The 26,785-nt window shown below is 35.0% G+C and overlaps 2 protein-coding genes across 7 annotated transcripts in view; one reads left to right on the forward strand and one right to left on the reverse strand.

Annotated features, from left to right (window-relative positions):
* LOC133181717 (cartilage oligomeric matrix protein-like) overlaps positions 1-26,785 on the reverse strand; it is a 69,965-nt gene that overhangs the window by 713 nt on the left and 42,467 nt on the right. The window contains exons 1-21 of one of the 3 annotated variants that reach the window (XM_061316278.1): positions 21,979-22,086; positions 21,099-21,266; positions 19,087-19,301; positions 18,411-18,693; positions 18,047-18,132; positions 16,148-16,229; positions 14,853-15,020; positions 14,243-14,718; positions 13,621-13,761; positions 13,460-13,537; positions 10,098-10,247; positions 9,796-9,900; positions 9,601-9,708; positions 9,332-9,500; positions 8,150-8,268; positions 8,021-8,073; positions 5,358-5,443; positions 1,201-1,296; positions 910-1,088; positions 524-572; positions 159-430 (exon numbers count right to left, since the gene is read on the reverse strand). In XM_061316278.1, the coding sequence (XP_061172262.1) occupies positions 159-430; positions 524-572; positions 910-1,088; positions 1,201-1,296; positions 5,358-5,443; positions 8,021-8,073; positions 8,150-8,268; positions 9,332-9,500; positions 9,601-9,708; positions 9,796-9,900; positions 10,098-10,247; positions 13,460-13,537; positions 13,621-13,761; positions 14,243-14,718; positions 14,853-15,020; positions 16,148-16,229; positions 18,047-18,132; positions 18,411-18,693; positions 19,087-19,301; positions 21,099-21,266; positions 21,979-22,051 (3,156 nt within the window). In that variant the 5' untranslated portion in view covers positions 22,052-22,086. Of the gene's footprint in view, positions 1-158; positions 431-523; positions 573-909; positions 1,089-1,200; positions 1,297-5,357; positions 5,444-8,020; positions 8,074-8,149; positions 8,269-9,331; positions 9,501-9,600; positions 9,709-9,795; positions 9,901-10,097; positions 10,248-13,459; positions 13,538-13,620; positions 13,762-14,242; positions 14,719-14,852; positions 15,021-16,147; positions 16,230-18,046; positions 18,133-18,410; positions 18,694-19,086; positions 19,302-21,098; positions 21,267-21,978; positions 22,087-26,785 lie in introns of those variants that run through there. The other 2 variants (XM_061316279.1, XM_061316280.1) reach the window with 2 other exon arrangements.
* The window catches only part of LOC133183247 (uncharacterized), a 29,035-nt gene continuing 25,206 nt past the window's right edge, over positions 22,957-26,785 (forward strand). Inside the window, exons 1-4 of one of the 4 annotated variants that reach the window (XM_061318202.1) lie at positions 22,957-23,012; positions 23,249-23,331; positions 23,430-23,547; positions 24,952-25,269. In XM_061318202.1, coding sequence (XP_061174186.1) covers positions 23,463-23,547; positions 24,952-25,269 — 403 coding nt within the window. In that variant the 5' untranslated portion in view covers positions 22,957-23,012; positions 23,249-23,331; positions 23,430-23,462. Of the gene's footprint in view, positions 23,013-23,080; positions 23,163-23,248; positions 23,332-23,429; positions 23,548-24,951; positions 25,270-26,785 lie in introns of those variants that run through there. The other 3 variants (XM_061318203.1, XM_061318204.1, XM_061318205.1) reach the window with 3 other exon arrangements.

Consider the following 26,785-nt stretch of genomic DNA (forward strand, 5'->3'; position numbering starts at 1 on the left):
ATACATGTTCCTGTGCACACAAAAAAAGAATCATTGCTTAAAGCTCTCGATGAATAAAGTTGAAATGATTTTCAACAACTAGGCATATCATGTCAGACTCGGACAGAATAACGAATTATTTATCTCTATTTATTTGAAATTAATGTATTTTAGCATACTTCGTCTGCTGTATCTCCTGTGTGCCATAAAGCATTTCTGAGGTATTCACCAGGCCCGGTTTTGGAATTTACAAGCTTCAGCTGAATTCCGGGCTCTGCAACTGCGCGAAATGGAGTAGGATGCCAATATGTTTGTGCGGACTTCTTCCACATGATACAGTAAAATTTAGAGTTGTCTTGGAAACTGAAGATAAATCCAGCATAATCATCATCCACCTCCGTATTAACAAAGAATGTTCCGCTGAAATCCACGCCGGAAAACGTGGTATTACCTGAAGAAAAGTTAACATTGACCATAATAAGGATTACTATATATATGATGACGTCAAAATAAAGTTTCTGAGAGAATTCAAATGATTACTTACTAACAGCTAAACCAGGATCGCTGTTCTTTGTTTGAACAATTTCTGCTCCCTGTAAAACAATTTTCATGCCTTAATTTTATTATTATTCCCTTTATCTGAATTAACATAATAATTTTTTTTGTATCCATATAAACTTAGATTATTTCAGTATTTCATTTCTTTCAAATTACTGTAAACCAACTTTTATTCGCGTCTCGTCATCGCGAATATTTCTCGCCGCGAACGGGTCCTTAAAGTCTCTCTTTCTATTAACAACAGATCAAAAAAAGGCTTGATCGCGAAAATTAATCGTCACGAACTAGTTTACCCCCGGTAAATCGCGAAATAAAGTCGTCGCGAATGGAAGTTGGTTTACAGTAGTTCCTAAATACAGTACATGTATGTACCTGGTTTAGAATAAGCCACTCAGGGTCTATTTGAGAATCACCAACTGGATCTAACAGAATCGTCTGGAATGATCGGAAGTCGGTGGAATGGATATCTTTATGTTCTGGACAAACGTCCTCCACATCAGCGTATCCATCTCCATCAGTATCATCTACGCATGCGTCACCGAATCCATCACCTTTAGAGGGAACACTTTATTTTGTATACATGCATTATGTAATGGAAAGGTACATACGATATTTAGATGTATTTGATGCTAATGTTTGACTTCCATTATAGTGCTGCCTTACCGTCCGTGTCGGTCTGGTCAGGGTTTGATACGAGAGGGCAGTTATCGTCATCATCATCTATCCCATCATTGTCATCATCTTCATCACAAACATTGCCTGAAATCGAACGTAAAGAGTAATCAGATATGACTCTACTTAATACTACCAATTCCCTAACATACCCTCAGATCAAAACTTAGGTAAGTAGAATAAAATTAGAAGTTCTATCGTAACAAAAAATGCATAAAAATAAGAATGTAAAATAATTCGGTTTATATTGCTGAAAGACAGAACAGGTGCTAACTCTAGAGAGAAAATTAACAAGAGGCCCAAGGGCCTTAACGGTCACCTGAGTACAATACAACAATTTAGAGGATCCATAAACTGATAAATGAAGCTTTGTTGCCCAAAAGCAAGAAAAATAGTATGATTAGCTCAACAATATAATTGGTCTAGTATCTATCTGTCCCCCATTTATCACTATTACCAAGCAGACTATTAACTAAATGTCTATTTTTTAATTATTTTTTTATTATTACTTCTCACATTGGCCTCTCTTGGCCTTTGAAGAACATTTAAAAAGACAAGTTATTTTTGTCTCATTTTTATTCATGTATTATTTCCAAGTCTGCCTGATCATTTAGACTAAGAAAGTACTTTCTGTATTATACAATAAATGTTCTTACAAAATTCTCTTATTCTATTAACCTTTCAAATACATTACCTACAGTGATTAATTATCAAAGGTGAATGGCAAAGGGGAATAACTTCACTCAGTAGAATACAAATTAATAGAGCCCTGGCCAGGACCAGAACACTTGACTAAATGGTCCAGATGTTCAAAATTCTGGTAAAAATACCCTTGCTTATTAAAACTTTTTACTCTGAAATTGCCTCCAATATGCCCAGGAGCAGAGATGATCTTCAAAGAAATAATGCATTTTCACTATTTAACACAGCCCTACCTTAACACCAGAACCCATGACCCAGGGTCATGAAATTACTAATTTGGAAGAGGTACCCTCATCATCATAACTATGCAATTACATGTAGCTGAAGATTTTCAAAGAATTCACCCATTTTCACGATATTATCAATAGATCCCCCCTCACAAACACAACAGAACCCCTGGGACCACAAGTTTTAAAACAATTGTAAAAGCATCCTAGGCTTGCTCATCATAACTATACACTTGTTTCTTTGCTTTATAACCAGGAGTAGATAAAATATTTTGAAAGAAATTATGAATTTTCACTATATAATCAATAGAGCCCCCCCCCCCCCCTTTCACCAGAACCTCTGACCCTAGGGACATGAATTTCACAATTTTGGTAGAGGCAATCTTGCTCATCATAACTATGTACTTAGTTAATTTATTTAATACCCAGGAGCAGAAAAGAAGATTTTCAAACAAGTAATGCATTTTCACTATATAATCAATAGAGCCCTGCCCTAACACTGGAACCCCTGACCCAGGGGCCATGAAATTCACAATTTTGGAAGAGGCACTCTTGCTCATCATAACTATGTACTTAGTTACTTTATTTAATACCCAGGAGCAGAGAAGAAGATTTTCAAAGAAATAATGCACTTTCACTATATGATTTATATAGCCTCATCATAGCACCAGAACCCCTGACCCTGGGGCCATGAATTTCACAATTTTGGTAGAGGACTCAATGCTTATTACAATCATGCCAACAGTTTGACTGCTTAATGTCCAGGAATAAAGAAGAAGATTTTTAAAGATTGCATTAATTTTGGTGGTTTTAGCCCCACCCCTCAAGCCCCAGGGGGGGCAGGGATCATGAAATTCAAAATTTGTGTTTCCCTTCACAGGCCCGTAGGAAGCAATTTCGGTTTGGGGGGGGGGGGGCACAGTCATATATTTTCAGTTGAGGGGGCACTATCAACTACCAAAAGTTCCTTGACAAGCAAAAAAAAAAAAAAAAAAAAAAAAAAAAAAAAAAAGAAAGAAAGAAAGAAAAGAAAAGAAAAAAAAAGAAAAAAAGTCATCAGACGTTTTTATTGAGGGGGCACAAGTATATAGTAGCTATATTTTCTATAGTAATCTATATATCGGCAAAATTATTGGGGGGGGCACGGCCATGCTTCACCCATAGATGCTATATGCCAAATTTGGTTGAGTTTGGTTAAGCGGTTTCAGAGAAGAGGCTAAAAATGTCCAAATGTTAACGCACATCGCACCACGCACGCCGACGGACGAAAACGGATAGCAATAGGTCACCTGAGTGACTCAGGTGACCTAATTAGAGATGCTGGCCACTATGGTTGACCTTTTAACCTGTACGGTTCCAAGTAAATGATTCATTAAAATGCAGTAGTTTAGTTGTTTGTCAAATGATATATTTGGTTTTAGGGAAGGGGCAACCAATAGTATTAAAGTGACCAGAGGTCAGTTATTGGTATAAATTAGTACATTTAAAATTATTTTCGATTTTTTGCATAATCTTTAAATTTTATTTGTTATACCAAATAAAATTTAAAGATTATGCAGAAGATCGAAAATAATTTTTAAAGTGCGTTAGGAAATAAAAGTGTTGAAGGACAGAAGAATGGTAATTAAAATTCAAATTAAAATTTAAATTAATTATTGCAAATTTTGAAGGAATTAAATATGGAGATGCACGGATACAAGGGTATAAAATAGGCAGCCTGGACGGACATAGTTCAGTCGGAAACTGGATTGTGTCTGTCTCTGCTTGCATTTTATACAGGTGAGATCATTTCTTTTTTAGAATTGCGCGTTTTTGTAAAATTAGTAAATTTTCAGATGGCTTATCTTATTTAAAGGTTAAAATATTTTATATTAGAAGTAGTAATGTTTATTATAATGCTTAGTATATTGTGTAAAATTATTTGTTGTAATAATAAATATTAGAAAAATAGATCGTTTAATTTAATAAAAGTCGGAAACTGGATTGTGTCTGTCTCTGCTTGCATTTTATACAGGTTGGGGAAACAGAGCCACTCCTTAACACCTGTGAGCCACTCTGGTGAGGAAAGGTTCTCAGATCTTGAAGGAATTTGGAATTGTAATATCCTAGAGTCATTTCGTGTAAATGAAAAGTTGACTTGGGTCACTCCGACCAAGCACAAGGATTGTAAGAGTTATTCCACTTCGTGCGTCTTCTCACTGGCATAGCCAAAGATCCCTATGGAACGCCAAATTAACATATATTCAAATATTTGAACCTATCTTCAAATAATTATACCTATCTTCAAATAATTGAACCTATCTCTAAATGAATTGAAGATAGGTACAACTGAATTAAAGATAGGTACAATTGATTAAAGATAGGTCTAAATGAATTAAAGATAGGTGTAAATAATTATACCTATCTCTAAATAATTAAACCTAGGTTCAAATAAATTATACATATCTTTAATGAAATTACACCTATCTTTAATTCAATTAAAGATAGGTTCAATTGAATTATATCTATCTTTAAATCATTTGAAGATAGGAACGATTGATTTAAAGATAGGTACAATTGATTTGAAGATAGGTACAATTGAAACATATCCACAAAGGATTTGAAGATAGGTACAATTCAATTATACCTAGGTTCAATTCGTTTTGTGTTATAGAAAATACTGAGAGCTCCCTCTAACAGTGACATGAACATGGAGGGAACCAAACAAAGCATTTTTATGGGGAATAGTTGTTATTGTCCGTGTCTTTATAATTAAAGATGGGTTCAATTCAATTGCACCTATCTTTAAATCAATTATACCTATCTTTAATTCATGGCATTTTTACCTATCTTCAAATCAATTGTACCTATCTTCAAATTAATTAAAGATAGGTATAATTGAATTAAACCTATCTTTAATTCATTTAGAGATAGATACAATTGATTTGAAGATAGGTATAATTGATTTGAAGATAGGTACAATAAATTGAAGATAGGTTCAAATATTTGAATATATGTTAATTTGGCGTTCCATAGATCCCGGGTTATACGAACAAAACGCATGATCGGCCCAATGTCATTCGGGACTATGCCATCCTCAAACGTCAGTGGTTGAGTTATAGAAGGGTTAATTTTAGGCTGGAGTCCAGAATGAGGTTGACCCGGTTATGATAGTTCATTAAGAATATAACACTATTCGTGCAATTTTAATGTCAATGAAACCTAAATAAAAAAACTAACCGATATTATCCTCGTCTGTATCTAACTGATCAGCGTTCGGAACAAACTCACAGTTGTCATAATTGTCTTGTATTCCATCACTGTCTCTAAATTAATCAATGTACAATTATATTTATGACTGTATTAAAACATACATATATGATGTAAATTGGCTAAAAACACAGGCGCTTGACGTTTTTAACCTTTCTTTCCATAAATAAAAAATCCCCCATACTATAATAATAACAAGGTTCGTCACGGTCGCCATCTTGAAGTTTTCAGTTCAGCTACTTCGCCTCGATTTTTAGTCTACGACGTCTTTAAAATTAACGGATACAACCGTTTCCCTCAAGTACTTACTTTAACTATGCCTCCACTTTCGGGCAATTCAACTCAAATCACATTAAATCCTCTCTAATTCTTAAAATGTCGCTTCAAACTCAGTCTACTGCTACCGATTCCGTAAAACTTAGAAAAGGGAGGCCGGAAGTTGATGTTGTTATGTAAATGGAAATTCCCTCTACTTAAATTTCATTGGTTAAAAGAAATATGACGTTTCGCGGGAAAAATCATGCAAAGACAGTAACAAACTTTTTCGACATGTTGAATGCTGATCAGGCCGATGCTTTCCATAATCATCAGAAATAATATGTGAAATATTTTTTTTCTTTTATTTTGTTGAAGAAAAAATCACGAGGAAATAAAAAATATGCTTGGTCCTGGAATTCTGGTTACTAATTTCTCGTGTAAACCAGACCCCTTGCATTCTGGCAAAAATATTTCTTCCCTATAATGGTACTATTTTCAGTGTTTGGAAGCGATGAAAATTAAAAAAAAAAAGAAGAAGGATAGATATGTGTATGTTTTATTTTTCATCACAGTGGTGAGCTGGCCCAGATCACTGAACCTCCATGTCCCCTCTTTCTACAGGCGCGAAGCTGTCTTTGCAAGTACGCAAGTGCGTTACTACACATCGTTTTTTTAAAAAAATCTAGGTCTGAGAGAGAGAGAGAGAGAGAGAGAGAGAGAGAGAGAGAGAGAGATAGAGATTGTTGAGAGAAAAAAAATATTAGCATCATCCGGCAAATATTTTTGTTTCAAATTATTAATTGTCATTATTTCGAATCAAATTTTATATTATTACGTCTATTTGAAATCTTTTATTGAATCATTGCCAAATGCAAATAAATCATTAATCTATAGTAAGTGTTCTATAACACATGAATAATTCTGTAAGACCTTTGAGAAATTAAGTTTAATTATCGTCAAATGGCTTAATCAAATAGTTTACTGGCGGATTTAGAGGGGGGGGGGCAGGGGACCCGCCCCCTCCCTTTGTGTCCAAAATATAATGTACATAAGATTTAATAAAGCAATTTTTTTGTGTGTGGCTGCGAGCCCCTACCCTGACCCCAAACTGGTCGCCCCCCCCTTTTCAAGATTCCTGGATCCGCCACTGTAGTATATGATTTTAAAATTATTTTTGTTACCAACATTTAAAATACTTGTTGCTGAACATTATTAATACATATTATAACAGAGAGCAGACGATACAAATGTAGCGGTAAAAGATTCTGCATGCCTCAAGTACATTTACAATAAGTTTCTGAGAAAGTTAAACTTCGTGTTAAAAACAATATTACTGTCTTGTCTTTCATAAGAAAAAAGCCAAATACCATGCTATTCCCTACAAGAATGTGATTGAAATATTTGTACAAGCCAGGAGCTTCCCCTCCCACCCAACCCCCAACCCCCCACCCCGCCCCAATCAAGGCTTCGCCTAAGACCTACGGGTGGCCTCACAGATTATATTGCCATTCATTTATTTTTAAGGGAGGACCAATTGATTCCGGAGGGGGGGGGGGGGGCTGGGCTGGCAATTTTTTCCCAGCTTTATTTCCATGTCGGTGAAGGACAATTAAATTTATTTTCAAAATCTGCCAGACCCCCCCCCCCCCCCCCCCTAAATTTCAGAATTAAATTGTAAACGTTTTTATGTTTTGACAATATAATTGAATTTTTATTTGGATTTAAGCCCCCCTTTACTTTCAGGTGTGTAACTACGCCTCTGTGTGTAAAATACAGTGTATACTATTCAGCCTAAATATTTCAGTGTTTCTTAAATAGCAGTTGAAAAAGTACACAGTTTTAGGCTAAATATATATTTATTTGCAAACAGTTGGGGACTATAGATGTATCAGTATATATTACTAAGTTATTTATAAAATACATACCTGTAGCTAGAACTGCTCAAACTCCATTTTTAAACATCTCTTAATATTAATATAACTCTCAAGATATCCACCAATCAGTCAAGGGCTTTCCCGGATTGTGACGTTCTAACATCAACCTCCCTTTTCTAAGTTTTACGGAATCGGTAGCAGTAGACTGAGTTTGAAGCGACATTTTAAGAATTAGAGAGGATTTAATGTGATTTGAGTTGAATTGCCCGAAAGTGGAGGCATAGTTAAAGTAAGTACTTGAGGGAAACGGTTGTATCCGTTAATTTTAAAGACGTCGTAGACTAAAAATCGAGGCGAAGTAGCTGAACTGAAAACTTCAAGATGGCGACCGTGACGAACCTTGTTATTATTATAGTATGGGGGATTTTTTATTTATGGAAAGAAAGGTTAAAAACGTCAAGCGCCTGTGGCTAAAAAAAAAACTTTAAAACATAAACTTACTCGTCTTCGTTCGTGTCGCAGATGTCGCCGATAGAGTCATGGTCAGAATCGTTCTGCAAACAAATGTAAGAGAGATTGGTTATTTTTACACATCAATCGTAATCAAACAGCCTTGTAAAAATTACCTACCTGCAGTTTATTTGCTAGAAAGGGACAGTTATCACAAAGATCCCCCACGCCGTCCTCATCCCCGTCATCTTGGTCAGGATTAACCACTTTTGGACAATTGTCATTTTCATTTAAAATTCCTGCAGAAAAAAAGTTGTATATCAAGCACGTTCATCCATTTATTTGTGCAATCTTTTGAGGTATCGTGCAAGGTTTTATAATCTTTCATCTATAGTTACATATATACTGAAAAGCAAAAGAAACGCAACAAGCAGTGATCTGCAAATATTTGAACATTTTGTCTAATGATTTTCAAAAATGAAAACTCTAAGGTAAAACTTGATTTGAAAACATCAGAGATTTGATAAAAAATGTTAAATGATTATCTTTTAACTTTAGAAAGTAATACATGACTGTTAAAACACCCCCCAACCCGCCCATTCAATTACAGCGTGCAAGACTGCCATGCACAACAGTTGCAGCTTGATTTCTACGATGCAAAAGGTTCATCAATCTCGAGATTTAGGCAAAAGAAATATTCTTTGCCATTTTTAAATGCCTCTTCTTCTGATGATGAGGTCGAATTTTCTCTAGCCAAGCGCAGTGTAGTAATCCTTGGACTTCCGGTCCAAGGCCGTCATTCATGCTAATGATACGTAAGAGCCTGTTGAGGCGTGATGTGGGTCATATTTGCATCTGCAACTCTCCGTCACCTTTATTTTGAGATTTCCCAGCTAGAGCAATGGAAATGCGTACTTAAGTCATTTTCAGGAAGCCTTGGCATCGCTTACGGAAATGAAAGGGGAATTTATCTTTCGGAACATTGCTGCACTACTTATGATGAACAGATACAAATCCTTGAAACCCCATATTATTGCCAAATGTTTTGTTAAACATGCAATTTTTGATTTCTGTTAAGCAGACTCAAATTTAACTTCCGGTAATGGTATGAAAATCATTCAACCGTTAAACCGATATTTACAAAGCTGAATTAAGATGTCCTTACTTTTTAGAATCAAAATTATATCCTATATGTAATATTTCCCCCTAAAATATAATGTTGCGTTTCTTTTGCGTTTCAGTATATTTCTCAAGTCAGAACACTTCTGTATATCTAAGTCTTGTACATGGGAATCTATCTATATCATTTTTGTAGCTTTGGACAATTAGTCGCTGAAATATAAAGCTGGTATTCTTCCTCACCGTCATTATCAATGTCTGGGTCACATGCGTCGCCAATGCCGTCTTTGTCTGTATCGACTTGGTCAGTGTTGGGCACACTAGGACAATTATCACATGAATCTCCTTGATTGTCTCTCTCTCCTTCGTCTGTGTTTTCCTGACCGGGATTCGCTACGTACGGACAGTTGTCCTACAACATAATTTCCGCAATATCGATACAGAACTACACATTTAAATCAAAGTTTCATAAAGTATTTTGGTGTCAAATAATCATGATTCTTGAAGCTTACTGGATTATTAACGATTCCGTCTCCATCGATGTCTTCATCGCAAGCATCTCCGATTCCATCCAGGTCAACGTCCTCCTGACCACTATTTGGAACATCTCGGCAGTTATCCTAGAAAGAAGAAATTAAAAATCTTTAGACTTAGTCTACTTTCAATGAGGTTCATTATTTTTTTATGGTAAATTTCACAAAACTTACTCTTGAGCACCTGTATTCTTTACAACGAAGCCCTATGTTAGGCATGCCATCAAGATCGTTGTCTTTGGCGCAGTATTCCCCATTGCCAGCATATCCTATTCTGCACTGCAAATTTCAAAGAAAAAAACTGGCAAAATGATGAAAAGATTAATTAATTGTTATACGCTGAGTCGGCTATATTTCAGCCATACTTCGGCAGTTAAAAAGATTAATCATTTTTAGGTTATTCAGTTTTCTTCCAATAAAATCAACTTAACTGATTGTGCGATACTAATTGACCATATTCTTTTTATAAAACTCACCTGACAGTCATACCCAGAAGTTCCCATAATACACATTGCGTGTTTGTGACACTCTTTCACTCCATCTGGACAGAATGTCTTCATCTCCCGACATCCCACTGTCTGGTTACCGGTATAATCATCAAAGCACTCTCCACATACAAACGATCCCTAAAATGATATGGTATCATCAGACACTCTCCATACATACAATACCTATTAGAAACTCGCCTAAAATGATAAGGTCAAAGAATCGTCAAAGAGTACTTCTCATACAAATTCTCTCTCTCTCTCCACATTGCGCCCCGTTACTAGCAGACCTATTTTCGTATCCATATGAAGCAGAATTTAATCAAAACTTGTACATGAAAGAAGAGGTCTCCTGCTGTGGCCTTCAATTAAATATTTTAATATATCGACGACGTTTTATCAATTAACCATATTAATTCTTGACTGACGATTAATAAAATAATTTTCACATCGAATTGTTAAAAGATTTTTCCGTTTGTCCGATCATGACAAGAAGAGCATGGCGGGTGTGACCGATCGACCGGGAATGCTTACTCCTCCATGGTTCCTGATCCCAACTCTGTTTTAGAGGTCCGTGTTTGCTCTTCTCCAAATCTGTATTGTTTTAATGGACTTTTGAGCCTGAATACTGTTCCTTATCTTCATTACATGAAATATATAATAAAAAATTAGAAGGAGCATATGTCAAGATCTTGAGCAAACTGTACTAAGTATGGAGAAAAATGCTCCTCTTATTTTTAACTCTAGAAAATAATCAAGATAATGTTATAGAAAAAAAAGTGACCAAGAAAATCACACTTTCGTTCGTAGTAATTATATCTTGGGACAATTATGTAATTTTTATGAAAAATTGTATACGTCACAAGACCCCAGAACTGAAAATATAAGAAATCATTCAAAAAGTACTGAAGTAAAAAGCAAATTTAAAGCTGAAGAACAAAGAATATGTGAGGCAAAACCTAAATTAAAAGTATGGATAACAACAAATCACCCGGTCTAGATGACATATCAGTTTAATTTTACAAAATATTTAGGAATGATATAAAGAATTACTTTCATGATTCAATTTTAAAACCTTCTGAATGTGGTGAACTACCACAATCTTACTGATGTACATTTATTTTTTTCTCTACATAATGGCGTATTTCATTCTCGGCATACTCATGTATTTCATTTTTTACATACTGGCGTATTTCATTCTCTACATAATGGCGTTTTTCATTCTGTACATACTGGCGTTTTTCATTCTATACATACTCATGTATTTCAGTCTCTACATACTGCCGTATTTCAGTCTGTACATACTGGCGTATTTCGTTCTTTGAATACAGATGTTTTTCATTCTCTACATACTGGCGTTTTTTATTCTCTACATACTGAGGTAATTTATTCTCTACGTACTGAGGTATTTCATTCTCTACATACTGGTGTATTTTACTTTCTACATACTGGCTTTTTTCACTCTCTACATGCTGGCGTATTTCATTTTATACATACTGGTGTATATTATTCTTTATTTACATACTGGCGTATTTCATTCTCTACAAACTTGCGTAATTCATTCTCTACATACTGGCGTATTTCTATCTTTAAATAATGATGTTTTCATTCTCTAAAAACTTTACTTTCTACATACTGGCATATTTCATTCCCTACACACAAGCATATTTCATTCTCCACATACTGGCGTATTTCATTCTCTACATACTGGCAAATTTCATTCTCAACAAACTGGCGTTTTTCATTCTCTACACACTAAGGTATTTTATTCTCTACATTCTAAGGTATTTCATTCTCTTCATACTGGTGTATTTTACTTTCTACTTTCTGGCGTTTTTCACTCTCAACATATATACTAACGTATTTCATTCTTTACATACTGGTGTATATCATTTTTTACATACTGGCGTATTTCATTCTCTAAATACTGCATATTTCATTCTCTACATGCTGGAGTATTTCATTCTTTACATACTGAGGTATTTCACTCTCTACATACTAGCGTTTTGCATTCTCTACATACTGGCGTATTTCATTCTCTACATACTGGCAAATTTCGTTCCCTACATACTGGCGTTTTTCATTCTCTACATAACTGGAGTATTTCATTCTCTACAAACTGGCGTTTTTCATTCTCTACACACTGAGGTATTTTATTCTCTACATTCTAAGGTATTTCATTCTATTCATACTGGTGTATTTTACTTTCTTCATATTGGTGTATTTTACTTTCTACTTTCTGGCGTTTTTCACTCTCAACACATATATACTGACGTATTTCATTCTTTACGTACTCTAAATACTGCATATTTCATTCCCTACATACTGAGGTATTTCACTCTCTACATACTGGCGTTTTTCATTCTCTACAAACTTGCAAATTTCGTTCTCTACATACTGGCGTTTTTCATTCTCTACTTACTTGCGTTTTTTTTCACTCTCTACATACTGGCATATTACATTCTTTAGATACTGGCGTATTTCATTCTCTTCATCCTTGGATATATCATTCTCTACATACTGGCGTATTTCATTCTCTACATACTGGTGTTTTTCAATCTCTACATACATGTTTTTCATTCATTACACATTGGTGTGCTTCATTTTCTACATACTGGTTTACATCATTCTTTACATACTTGCGTATTTCATTCTCTACATACTTCCGTAATTCCTTCTCTACATACTGGCGTATTTCTATTTTTGAATACTGATGTTTTTCATTCTCTACATACTTTACTTTCTTCATACTGGCGTATTTCATTCTCTTCATCCTGGTGTATTTCATTCTCTACATACTCATGTATTTCATTCTTTACATACTGGCGTTATTCGTTTTCTACATACTCATGTATTTCATTCTCTACTTATCTGGCGTATTTCATTCTCTACATACTGGCGTTTTTCATTCTCTCCATACTGATTTTTTTTCATTCTCTACATACTGGTGTATTTTACTTTCTGAATACTGGCGTATTTCATTCTTTTCATCCTTGGGTATTTCATTTTCCACATACTGGCTTATTTCATTCTCTACATACTAGCGAATTTCTTTCTCTACATACTGGAGTATATCATTCTCTACATACTGGCGAATTTCTTTCTCTACATACTGGTGTTTTTCATTCTCTACACACTGGCGTATTTCATTTTCTGCATACTGGCGTATTTCATTTTCTGCATACTGGCGTATTTCATTCTTTACATACTGGCGTATTTCATTCTTTACATACTGGCGTATTTCATTCTTTACATACTGGCGTATTTCTTTCTCTACATACTGGCGTATTTCATTCTCTACATACTGGCGTATTTCATTCTCTACATACTGGTGTATATCACTTTCTACATACTGGCGTATTTGTGCAGTGAGAGTAATCCACACAGCCTCCATTATTTCCGTCTTCACATTCGTTAACGTCTTCACAAAGCTGAAATTATTAAACAGTCTCTTCAAATGGGGAAACATTTTACAAATATGATGATTGCAAACAAAATAATGTTACAATCAGACCTGTTGTACGGACTTCAGGCCCTCGATACCGACTCCAGACACCTCACTTCCTGAATACCCAATGGGGCAGTTTGTACACTTATATCCAGGGATTAAATTAACACATTCCGTCAGGAAACTGCAAGGGTTATGAACTCTACACTGCATGGAAAAATAGATATATACAAGTAATTCATCAGTAAAAGTTGCTGATAATTTAACTCAGAACCATACAATCAGCGAGAAAATACAAAGGCTATGCAAGGTTTTCTTCTATTCATGCGTAAATCTAGAAGGGGGTCCCGGGATTTGCAAAGTTATCAACTTCCTTTGGTAAAGTAAGCAAAAATAACCTTGTATCCTCCAAGAAACATGGACACTCGGAATATGGCAATGAAATTGAAATACCCTACTACTCCGCCACCCCAATCCCAATACACACACTCAACAAACACACACACGCACACGAAAATCAAGAAATTTATTCAGATTTGGATAAATTGTATACGATTTTCTCTTTGCTTGCAAGAAATTTCCAAGTCTGACCTTTTTTCCGTAAGACCCCCTGGAAATATAAATCCTGGATCCGCGCATGCCATTACAGTATGAATATGCTACTTGCAGCTGTAAAGTATAGACTTACCTCATCAATGTCCGTACAATGTGTCCCATTCCCTTTATATCCCTCAGGGCACGATGAGCACTGATATCCGTTCGGGGAATCTACACACTCCACTCCCGCAAAACAAGGATTTGAATCACAACCAATGGGGTGGCATCCAGACTTTGTGCCATTTCCCGTCGTGCCTGGTGGACACGGGCCGCACTGATATCCGTCATCGATATCATTACAAAGGACTCCATCAAAGCATGGGAGGCTTTCACAGCCCTCGGGGGATCGAACACATCCGTCGGCAGTCCCATTCCCCTGCATTCCATTCGGACAATCTCCACACTCGTAACCGTACGTGGTTTCAACGCAGGCGACTCCAGGAAAACAGGGTCTGGATTCGCACGTTATTTGCCCTTCTTGACATCCGTTCCGTGATTCATCACCAATCACTCCTGCTGGACACTGTCCACACTTGACTCCATCCACTGTTTCCGTACACGGGACACCTGGTCAGAAATATTTCAATGAATCTCTACCATAAAATAAGGAAATAGTCATCGTCATCCCTATGCAAATTTAACTTTGTAAAATTTTAAATTTTATTATGAAGACAAAGCTGCGAAATTGAATTAAATATTGCCTGCATAACAAGGCTCCTGTTCACACGTTATTTTGGGGACACATGTGATTCCATCTCCTATGAAATTTGCTGGGCACCTCCCACACCGATAACCACGTGAGGTGTCCTCACACGGCACGTTGTCAAAGCATGGCTTGTCCTGGCAAGTAAAAATTCTCTCTCGACTGTCTGCAAAGAAAAGTAAGAGAGACGACTTTCAAGTATATTTTGCTTAAATTATTTTTACTAATACCAAATGCTTTATTTTATTCTATTTGCAATAACAAACAGTATTGAACAAAAACAATGATCCAACGATTTATTAAACTAAATCAGGAGTTGGGAGTCTCACTTTTAATTTTGTTACTCCTTTAAAAATTGTTTCCAATGTAAATGTATACATTGAAAAAGTTGCACATTATTTTGGCTGAACAGTCCGAACAAATGCGATGATGAACCGCTTGATCATGTTCGACCGCTACGACGTTTTTGTGTCGCCGGCAGAGCAGAGCGACACTTAGGGATCGCTTTACCCGGCGTCTGTCTGTTTGTCCGTCTGTCACACCTCATACCTCAAGAACTGTAAGAGGTGTGGATTTGATATTTTGCACATATACTGCTTGGCACTACGACTTTAGTAAATTACCATGGTTACAGACCTCGTGACTCTTTGACCTTGACCTACTTTTCAAAATAGTTCATAGTGCCGATATACAGCATATTTTTCACATTTAAAAAGCAAGTGTATGCTATTTAGCATTGCACTATTTGTCATAAAACATTATGAAAAATACCAGCATTACAGTCCACTTGACCTTGGACCTACTTTGCAAAAAAATACCCCGGGCAGTTTAATTTCAGTTATGGTAAATAATAATTCACCAATATTTGATTTATTTACATCCTTAATGAAGCTACAAAGCAGGCAACACGTGCGTTTACTGGAACACTCTAGTTTTTCTACGTGTCGTCACACATTCGTTAATCCTCAGTTTAGTCGCCTCGGGATAATTCAACACCAGGCATGAGTTATATTACATTGAAATCTAATCATGCAATTTCTTTGCTTGTCTTTTGTTAAAGGTATATATTTATCAAACATTTATTGACTATGTTCTTGGGGAAAATGCGATTTGTCAAAAATTAAATCAAACTGTTGCCTTCTGCCTAACGGCCTTAGGCAAGCAGATTGATTATAGGATCCGACAAAACGCATGCTGTCCTTGAACCCAGTTAATAATTGTATTTACATTCGAAAAAGATTATGATTTTTTATTAATTGGAAAAGATTCTCTTTAATAAATCTATATTCTTACATGTATCTGTGGGTTGACCAGTGCGCCCTCTGCACATATCACAGCGACTTAAGACTTCTCGCAGGTAACGTGTCTCTTGACCCTATAATGATATGATATCTAAGTCAGCAAAAATAAGTCAAATTATGCAGTGTAATTGCAAATAAGTGTGTGCATTTAGAGGCATCAGACAGTCCCGTAGCAAAGATTTTAAGAAGGGGGGGGGGGGTAATCTAAAAAAAAAATGTGACAAGCAAAAAAAAAAAAAAAGTAAAGTGTCCAAACTCGAAAATTCCTATTTCGCAAGGGAGGTGTTGAACTTCTCCTCTAAGTTTTGGGGTTCTTTTTTCAGAATGCTGGAATTTGCCAGACCGAGTGTTCGACCTTACAGCAACTAAAAGTGGGGGGGGGGACAACCAACACCTAAACGAAAATTTACACTTTAAAACTATAGCAAAAGGCTATACTCAGGAAAAAGGGGACTGGCCCCCACGTTCTACGGCCCTGTCAGAGGATGAGTCATTCTGGTGCTTTTCATTTTACATGTAAAGTAAAACTCGGTTATAGCGAAGTCCTGGGGCCTGTGAATTTAATTCGCTATTTGCGTATAACGAATTCGTATAAGTATATAAAGCGAATTCGCAATATACTATTTTTGTATTCATATGAAGCAGAATTTATTCAAAATCTTATACATGAGAAAAAGAAATCTCTTGCTGTGGCCTTCAACTCGACATTTAGATATATCGACGACGTATTGTCAATTAACAAATTATAGTTATTTCCATTCATATGTCGACACGATATATCCCAGTGAGCTTGAAATAAAAGATACCACAGAGTCTGACACATCTGTTTCATATTTGGATATTTTACTAGAAAAAGACGTTAAAAGTAATCTAACAACAAAACTTTATGATAAACGTGATGACTTTAACATTTCAATCGTCAGCTTCCCTTACTTATGCAGCAATATACCCTTATAACTTGCATATGGGGTGTATATCTTTCAGTTGATTCGATACGCAAGAGCATGCTATACGTATGAACAATTTCTAAATCGAGTTAAGTTACTGACAAACAAGTTGATGAAACAAAAATATCACAAGTCTCATTTAAAGTCATCATTTCGTAAGTTATATGGTCGATACAATGACCTTGTCAGCAAATACAATCTATCATTAAGCCGACTGACGTTTTTCATACTAATTGTTAGGCCATTATTTACACACTGAATTGTCGACGGATTTTCCCGTTATTTCCCGATCATGACTTGGAGCACACGGTGGGTGTGACCGGTCGGCAGGGGATGCCCACTCCTCCATGGCACCTGATTCCACCTCTGATGTTTTTGGACGCCCTTGTTTGCTCTGCTCCCGATTTCTATTGTTTAAATGGACTTTGAGCTTGGATACTGTTCGTTATCTCCATTTTGCATACTCGTTTTCCTTCAAGTATTACAACCGAATATGTTAGGGAAGCAATTGTTACAAAACATACCTTGGATAACTAAGGTTTTATTATGAATTGAAATTCATATACAAATACTTACGGAAAATAAAGTCAGTTCAATGTATCAAATTTTGAAATCTTCGAAAATTCGTTATAAAAATGTAATTTTAATTATTTTTAACATCTACTGACTCAAAATCAGTTTGCTATATCCGTAAATTCGTCATATAAAAGTTCGTTAAAACCTTAAATTTTTTCAAAGAATTGTTAAAAATTTTGCTGGGGACTCCAATAACCTATCTGTGAAGCTATATCCGTGAATTCGCTGTTCGTACTAAACGGATTTTACTGTATTCTTAATTCAATGAAACGACGTTCTTAAAATTAATATTGTTCATTTCCTCTCCTTAAATTTTATCTGTTAAGAGTAGACACATGTACTTGAAAACACAATAATAATGCAGAGACCTGGATTGTTATCTGTCGTTGCAGTTGTCTTACGGCGGACGTGAGTGTCCTTAAGGACGTTGACAATAGATGAACTTCTCCAGAATCTGTCAAAACATGTCGCAACAAGGTCAATTCAGCAATATTAAGTTACAATACGCTAAGAACATGCAGCAATTTATTTGAAATTTATGTAGAATATTACACTTGTTAAATATGATTTTTTAATTCATCATCTTCGACGCAATTCAATATGTTATACTTACAAGGATTTAAATACATGTTATATCAATTTCCATGAATAATTAAAAAAATTGTGGAGAAATGAAGTGTTAGTAAACATCATTCAAACTTCAGTATCATAAGTTATGTGACCATTTAATACCAATGGGTATGGCTTTAGAATCCGGAAGTGTTAACCTGTGTCGACTTTCCGGAAGAGGTTCCCTGGGAGTTTTAACATGGTCCGATCTATCCTTAGATGATGTTCTTTCTTTGTCGAGATGTTGGTCTGGTTTTGGGCGGGGTGGAACAACTACTCGAACAATAGTTTCATGAGCATTTCTCGAGGGTGGTTCCTGAGTAGGGAAGATCACTGGACAGCCCTGATTCTGTAGAACAGGTCTTACGTCTTTTCCAACATAAAACCAGAACCTGGGATTTATTTGCTACAAATGAAAACAAATAATACGATTAATCATTTTCAATATTTTATTGTCCGAATGAAGTACAAGTTATATCTTGTATAGCGCGCTTCGCTTCTGTAAGTTAACTGCCAGCAAATGCATAAAATGTTTAGAATGTAAAGCATACAAACTGTTTTGACGGATTACTGCTGGTTTAAGTAGCAGCACATGGTTCCGATGTCATTCATGCATATATATATATATAGATGCCACCAATTAACTCTTAACAATAAAACTTGTACAAGGGATACAAAACAAAAATATCGCTTGAGAGGGAGAAAGAGAGAGTATACGAAGATATGCAGTTCAGTCCTGTATAGGAATGAAATTGATAAATAAACATAAATACCATGATCTTAGAGTCCGTTGCCTTACCTGTCTCTGGGATCCTACCAGCCCCTCCCTAATGGGGACTGAGCTCGTCTCGTTCCCTACCAATTTGCAGTTGATATACATTAAGATTTGGTTTGGGGATTTCAAAAGGTCTTTAAAGTGGAGAGTGATTCGAATGTCTTTTTCTTTCAGCTGGGGTTGACATGGAAACGTTATCTGAACCTCTTTTCCATCGCGTGATTTGACATGTATTATAACTAGAAATAGAGTATGACGTTTAATGATTAACAGACTAGTATGATGTAGTGTATTATAACTAGAAATAGAGAATGACATTTAATGATTAACAGACTAGTATGATGTAGTGTATTATAACTAGAAATAGAGAATGACATTTAATGATTAACACACTAGTATAATGTAAAATAAGGTAAAAACAATCCGTTTTCATTTTTTTACACATACAAACCTTTCGCTTAGACTCCTGATTCAGGCCGTTTGTTTGAAAAGCATATATTTTGAGCATAACTTTTGTAAATATTTTTAATTTCCTATGCTGAGTAGCTGTAAACGCAAAAAAAAAAAGACAAATGCCAAAATAAGTTTCATGGAAATTACATTAATTAATGATTACATGCAGTACCAATTCTCAGACACTTTGAAACAAGTAGATTTTTTTCTAATTAGTTGCAAATGTCAATTTCTCAAGTTCAAGCTCAAGTCCATTTGAATGAAAAAGAAATTCATTTCAAGAAATAGGCATTATACATGTACTAAGTACTATGTCAAACATCGAAATATGAAGGCACCTGCATCTTTGTCAGTCAAGCTTAACGATTCACTCCTCTCTTCTCAAACAGAGCGGATCGCAAACCCATGGCTTGCACAGATGTGGCACCTGCCATATAAAAAAATCAACATTCGACATTTTTTTTCTTAAGCTATGACGGCGTATACGTGCCATTTCAAATCTCTAGAAAAAATAGAATTGTTTGTATCCGGTACATAGCATCGGGGGAAGGGGGAGGAGGGGCCTGCCCCCCCTTTTTTTCCAAACATTACTTTTTACTATTGAAAATGTTCATTGAAAGCCCGGTCCCTCCCCCACGTTTTGCTGCAGTATAGTCAATTAAGGGTAATGTTATAGTGTAGGAATAAAATTTGGTAAGAATTTAAATTTAAAAAAAATTCGTTATTACAATTTAAAAAAAAGTTTTTTAAATCACTCGTACGATTAAGAAAATCGTTTGAATGTTTATAAAAATTGCTTGTTTATCGAAGTGACTAAAAAATCCTTACTAAGTATTTCTTTAGTATTTTACCCTCGATATCTCGAACCCTCAGATATCTCGAAGTTTTTTTTCGGTACACACACACACACCCCCTCACACACACACACACACATATATATAAATATATATATATATATATATATATATATATATATATATATATATATATATATATATATATATATATATATATGTATACATATATACACACATATATATACTGAAGAAAAAAGAAGAAGGAACAAGCAATTTTTTTGTCAATAAGGTCTTCTTTAGGTTGTGAAAATTAATGTAAGCGTTTTCAAATTTAATATTATATGTCATGAAGATATTCAAACTATCGGCCACGTCTTTCATTTAAAAGTTCAATTTGCAGAAAAAAATAGTCGGGAGAAATATATGAGTGGTCTATATCCGTGAATCAATATCGAACCAGTAGTGATGAGAGATACTCCACAGCACAATTCACATAAACCTCGGCATGCTACATGGGGATTATTATCTGTACAAACATTTCATATACAAACAAAATAATTATTGAAACATTACAGTTATTATGCTTATGGATAAAATTCGTTTATGGAAAACAATAATGTGGCCTTATGCTGTATGTATATCGAGGTATTGTGAACTTTACAAGGTGACTTTGCATCAGGTGACTTTGGGGTACAATATGGCGACATTCATTGTAGGGTTCATTGAACAGATTGAGTTACTCAGTAACATGCATTCGTGCGAGGAGACGATACAAGATCGCAATACCTTGATGTGAAATAAATTCCAGGTATACGATAAACTTTGTCCCAAGTGTTTCATCCTCGCCCCGAAACAAAACCAACGCCCCCTGGCGGTCTTTGTCATCAAACAACTCCCCTGTCAGGAAGACATCTGGTGTCATCAGGAACGCCGAACCTATAGAATCCTGCTCCACTGGAAACAACGTTTCAAACTTTTACCATTGATTATTCTCTTTGCTATTAGCATGGTTTTGTTTACCATTAACTAATTACTGAAATGTAATACGTAAATAAAGTGCACATCCAGATCTTGTTTTAGCTTGGAGGATATACAAACAGAAGGACATGATTTTAATATATTTCTTAAAAAGTCCAAAAAATCGTGTTTTCAGTTTTGCACCACGCTATTGCATGCATGGTTAGTAACATTATAGAATAATTCCCAGCTCTATAAGTGGCTAAGATCCAACATCCTAGAAATCTAAGAAATTCTATGTTCACCTCCACATAACCTTCCAGGTAAACATACGTATTTAATTTTTCTACACTGGGAAGAAAAAGGTCGAGAACTTTCAGATTGATACATGTGACGTTCTAGCTGAACATACAGCTTTTTTTCAACTTCTATATTGATACAATTGGGTATGAAAAGTTATTTCATCTGCATTTGACTTTCAGGCATATTTATTTTTCTTTTTACATCAAACCAAAAACAGATGAAGAAATTCCAAACTCATAAAATTAGTTATGTTTTTTAAATTTTTTTATCTTGCTTTTCTCACTCCGTTAGGCTAAGACTTCAACAAGTATAAACAATCAAGACATTGTATATTTGTATAATATTAAACATTTACAAACTTAAGTATTATGTTTTACTAGTATGCAAAATATATTACAAAGCTTACCCTTTTTGAGTTCAAAAGAAAATTTAAAACATCCCAAAAGCAGAACGAGAACATGAAGAAATTTTACAGTCATTTTTGTGTTGAAGATATTATAGTACGTCTCCTTAGTCACTAAAAATCAAAAAGGTCGAGGGAAAATGAAACAGCTTCTGTGGGAACTTTACAGCTGTTTACAAAATTTGAGCTTCGCATGGAAAATAGCGTAATATTACAAGAACTAAAAATCGTATCGCTCTTGAATTTTTGTTAGTATATCCCCATAGTGCATTACGTTACAATTATTCTATTAATTATTATTTTAACATTTTAATTTTTTTCTTTGATTTAGCACCAAGACCGAAGATATAACAAGAGATACCTAATTTTTGCTCCCATCTGTAGCTAAGTAGATGCTTATCTCAAAGTTAATTTTTAAGCATTATACGCTTTCATGATTTTTTTTTACAATAAAAGTCGTGTATACTAAATTATATCAGGATTTACATAGCTGGATTTAGGGGGAGCAGGTTAGTTTTAGTTCTGTCCCCTTATCCTCGACGATGTGCAAATACTACATGAAAATGGTGGCAAGACTCGACTATTTCCAATTAACATTATGAATTTATACTAAAATTAACATTGAGACCCCTAAATCAAATAGACTTTTGTCCCACCCCCTCTCTATCTCTCCCTCCCATCTTCTCTCCCTCACTTACTACTACTACTTATTAATTATACATTATTATTACCATTATACCTTAACTAATAATAATAATAATAAATTATAACTCGACCATTTATTTGTTCGTTAAGTTAATTACTATGTTGCAACCCTCTCCTCAATCTTATCCATCAATCTGGAAAAAAAAAGCTTCCTAAGAGTGTGTGTTTTACAACTTTAATCATGAATCGGTTGTATTCAAAGACTGCTTCTAAGTGCTATGAATTTTAAATTTAGGTTACTTTATAAACAGGAAATGCTTAACCTCTTCACTAGCCTGGGGCAAGCAACGAAGTGTAACTCGTGATGTTTGTAAACATTACTTAAAATTTCGGTAAGTTCATCTCTCTCTCTCTCTCTCTCTCAGTACAGTCGATCTTAATAGGGTCGAATAATAAGTTAATAAAGTGTGTAGTATATGGATTGTATGTGGCTTTCAACGAAGAAAAAATTAACTAGGAAATCAATTGTCTTCTTTTACAGTGTAAGTTTTGGCTTTTTTTAAAAAGTTGTTCAAGTAAAACCTGAGTGTGTGGTTAATATATATATAAAATATTGTATAATTTCAAGTAGGAAATCCAAGTTGACAGGAAAACATTCGAAAAAGATAAAGCGATGATCAGAGTCGTGATTATTTTGTTCCGTTGCACAAGGTAGACTGTCGTTTTAATATAAAGCACTTGACCACTTCCTTCCTCTAATAGTTTGAATGTTCAAATGTTTAACTAATAAATGGAAGCTTATATTGCAGTGTTTACCATAAATTCCATTTTATTCACAAGCTATGAGGAATCCCTGTACCTTCCTAACCTTTTCCACGTTCATATCAGCACTCCCTATTGTCACGACGTCTGCTCAAACCACATGCGGTAAGTACGATAATATCGCATGAATAAAAATGTTGTTTATAGCTGAGTAAATCAAGTTTACATTCAGGAAGGTTTATCATAAGAACGCTCAGGCTGCGTCATTTTCTGCAGCTCAGGAAATTTAAGGGCAGATGATACAAACAAACAAAAAATGGTTGCCTGGATTGGTATATATATTTTTGGACCTATTTTGCTTGTAAATGATGCAAATAATAAATTTTTAAAATATTAAGAAATTGTAAACTTTCTATGATGTTAAAAATTCTACCTTTCGGCAACCATCTTTATCAATCTATATATACAACTTTTTGTCGCTTTAAATCTCATCATTGTGAAACTTTTGATGAAAACTTTAAAAACTATGCGGTTAAACATATTGATTTTACTTATATAAACGTGACTTCAGTTGTTATTGTCACGATTTTTGATAAAAGTTTGTGTGTATCATCTGTCCTTAAAGAAAGATGGCAAATTTTGAAGACGACTAATCACACAGTTAATTATATAAAAATAATGTATTGAATTCACCACAAACCTTTTTTTTTTTATAGGTAAGCTATTTCTATGTAGAAGAAAAATTACCCATCATGTGTAGTTTTTCAAACATCTATTTTATTGATTTAAAATCAGTTTGATGTTTGCATAGTAGCGAGATCATAAATAAGGGGGGATCCAAAAGGATGATCTATGCAGGGGTGATCTATGCCTCCTCCCCCCCCCCCCTACACACACACACTTTTGTGAGATCAACAACATATTACTGAATAGGAAGTCTTAAAACTATCTCCTGTTATGTACACAAGAAAAGGGGTTGTAAATGGGGTGGGATGGGTTGTGAAAACTGCCTAAACATTCATGTGGTGAAAACCCCTACCCAACCCTTCCTCGAAGTTACTTTCCCTCTCTATTTTATAATACCGTGGGTAACTATGATTTTTTTAAATAAATAAAACGTTTACTCTAATTTTTTTTAATTTTTCGTATGAAATACATTGTAAAAGTGTGCTAGAAGAATGATTTATGAAAGAACACAAATGAAAATATCTTTGGACCCTGGGTGTATTGGGGTGGGTGGGTGGGTGGTCCTGTTCACAAGCATCAGTGCCCTCCACCGACAAGTGGTGGCGTCTCAAAAAGTGAAAAAACAAGCAACATGTCTTCGATGCCTTGAGGCAGTACGTTTTAGGGTTATCGAAAGCAGCAAAATGTGCGGATTCCTACCATATCAACAGAGGTTTTCCGAATATGCAGGTAAACTCTAAGAAGAACAGAAGTTTCGCGCCGGTTTGACATTTTGGCTGAGGATGCAGGGGGCACCTTCTTGAATGAAGTGCGCTGAAAATTTAAACCACTTAGTAAGTTTGTTTTTCAAATTGATAATGAGATCAAATATATTCCTTTCAGATGTTCCAGTGATCCCCGCCAGCGATACCTTATCAACGTCACGCTATCCCAGAGAAGCAATCACTCTTGAATGTAACCCGTCCTCTTATGATACCATAGAATGGTTCTTTCGGTCTCGAAATCAAACTGCTCTTGATCCATTCCCATTTAGCTGGTGTCAGAATCACTCTCAAGGTCCACTCTGTAGACTGTATAATAAGAACACTTCTTTGAATATCGAAATGATCAGCAAGGAGGCCAACGGAGATTTCCTCTGTGTCGCCTCGTGTAATAAGACGAAGAGGAACACTTCAGCAACTGTGATCCTTTATGTTGAAGGTAACTTTATTTTTTGCACGTTTTATCAGAATATCAAACAAATATATATGTGTTTTTTGCCATAATAGAGTCCACATTGTTTAGATCAAATGGGTAACATGACCATTGAATAGTCTGAGCAGAAAAAAAACCCATGCAATTCTTTGTAGATATTACTGGAAATTAGGTATGCCGATTGCTTTTAAATTAATGTCCTGTACAACAGGAAATTTACTCGCGGAGTTAATATTCGCTATATTCGCAGAAATAAACATTCCGCGAATTCAACATACAGTGAATAATTCTTCAAAAATTTATAAGGATAAATTGAAATATTACCGATATCTGTGATTAGATTTGTTAACTCCATTTGTGTTTCATTGCAAACATAAAAGCAGTAATTAATATAGCGGAGATGTAGACTGTCTTCCTAACTATGCGTGTACGGATCAATTACTAATACGAGTTGTTGGTTTTTTAAGGGTCCTCCACACACCCCCAACTTATGTTCTCATATTACTGAGCATTACTTTTAACAAGCATATCAACCTTTAAAAACTGGCCAAGAATTAAAATGTAATTTATACTGATTTTTAAAAAAATTAATTTCATATGTTTTCAGATTTTTTCCCCATCGAGTTTTGATAAGTAGCACAACAAATTTTGTGTTTTCCACGAATATATTATTAACCTCAGAAAACAACAACAAAAACTTAATTTTATCAGTGAACATATTTTTAAAAAAAATTAATAAAAGTTATAAAAAATAAATACAACTCATTTACTCTAAAATACATGGAGAAAAAATTATGGAAGACTCCTGATAGTATTGAAGAAACATTAATGAATTAAATTACAACAAAAAATTGAATAAAAATCAAATTTATTTATTCAGAAAAATTATTTTCAAAATCTGTGGTATCAAAGTTCCATTTTAGAGTTATCTTTCCTGTTACCCAGGACTCAATAACTTTGGTAAGTCTCCGCATACGTCATCTCAGTTAACTCGTTAACGGTTATTCACAACTGAACAGGACAGATAGCAAAACTAAAAATGCACACTTTATCAATATTTATAAACACACAATGAAATAGGTATAATTATTGAAACGCACAAATCAGTGTGCAATAATATCAACTTTTTACAACTGTCTGTTACAGACCTTGTTGACGATATCGCAATGGATTTATTAGCCTAAAAGTATAAATAAACTTAAACGTTTTCGAGTAGATATACCTGTTATTTACGAATCCGAATCATTATGCCACAAAAACTCAAACATCTACTGGTATTTTTTATTGAAAAAAATCGACTCTTTTTCTTCTTTTGGTCACGCCGTGATCATGCCATGTGTTCATTGTTTATGATCAGGTTGTCCCTCTCGGTTGACTGCATACTCTTCCTTTGACAAAACCGTTATATCTAAAGCGTTTATAGGACTCTCTTACAGGCGGTGCCAGTCAAATCGTCAGTGCAGAAACTATATAAAACCGGAAGTAAAAGTATTTTTCTCGATATACGTCACAAGTCACGGGG

Source organism: Saccostrea echinata, unplaced genomic scaffold (assembly GCF_033153115.1).
Source record: "Saccostrea echinata isolate AGI-Se365-2 ecotype Australia unplaced genomic scaffold, CSIRO_AGI_Sech_v1 ptg000009l, whole genome shotgun sequence".
In the NCBI taxonomy this organism is placed as follows: domain Eukaryota; kingdom Metazoa; phylum Mollusca; class Bivalvia; order Ostreida; family Ostreidae; genus Saccostrea; species Saccostrea echinata.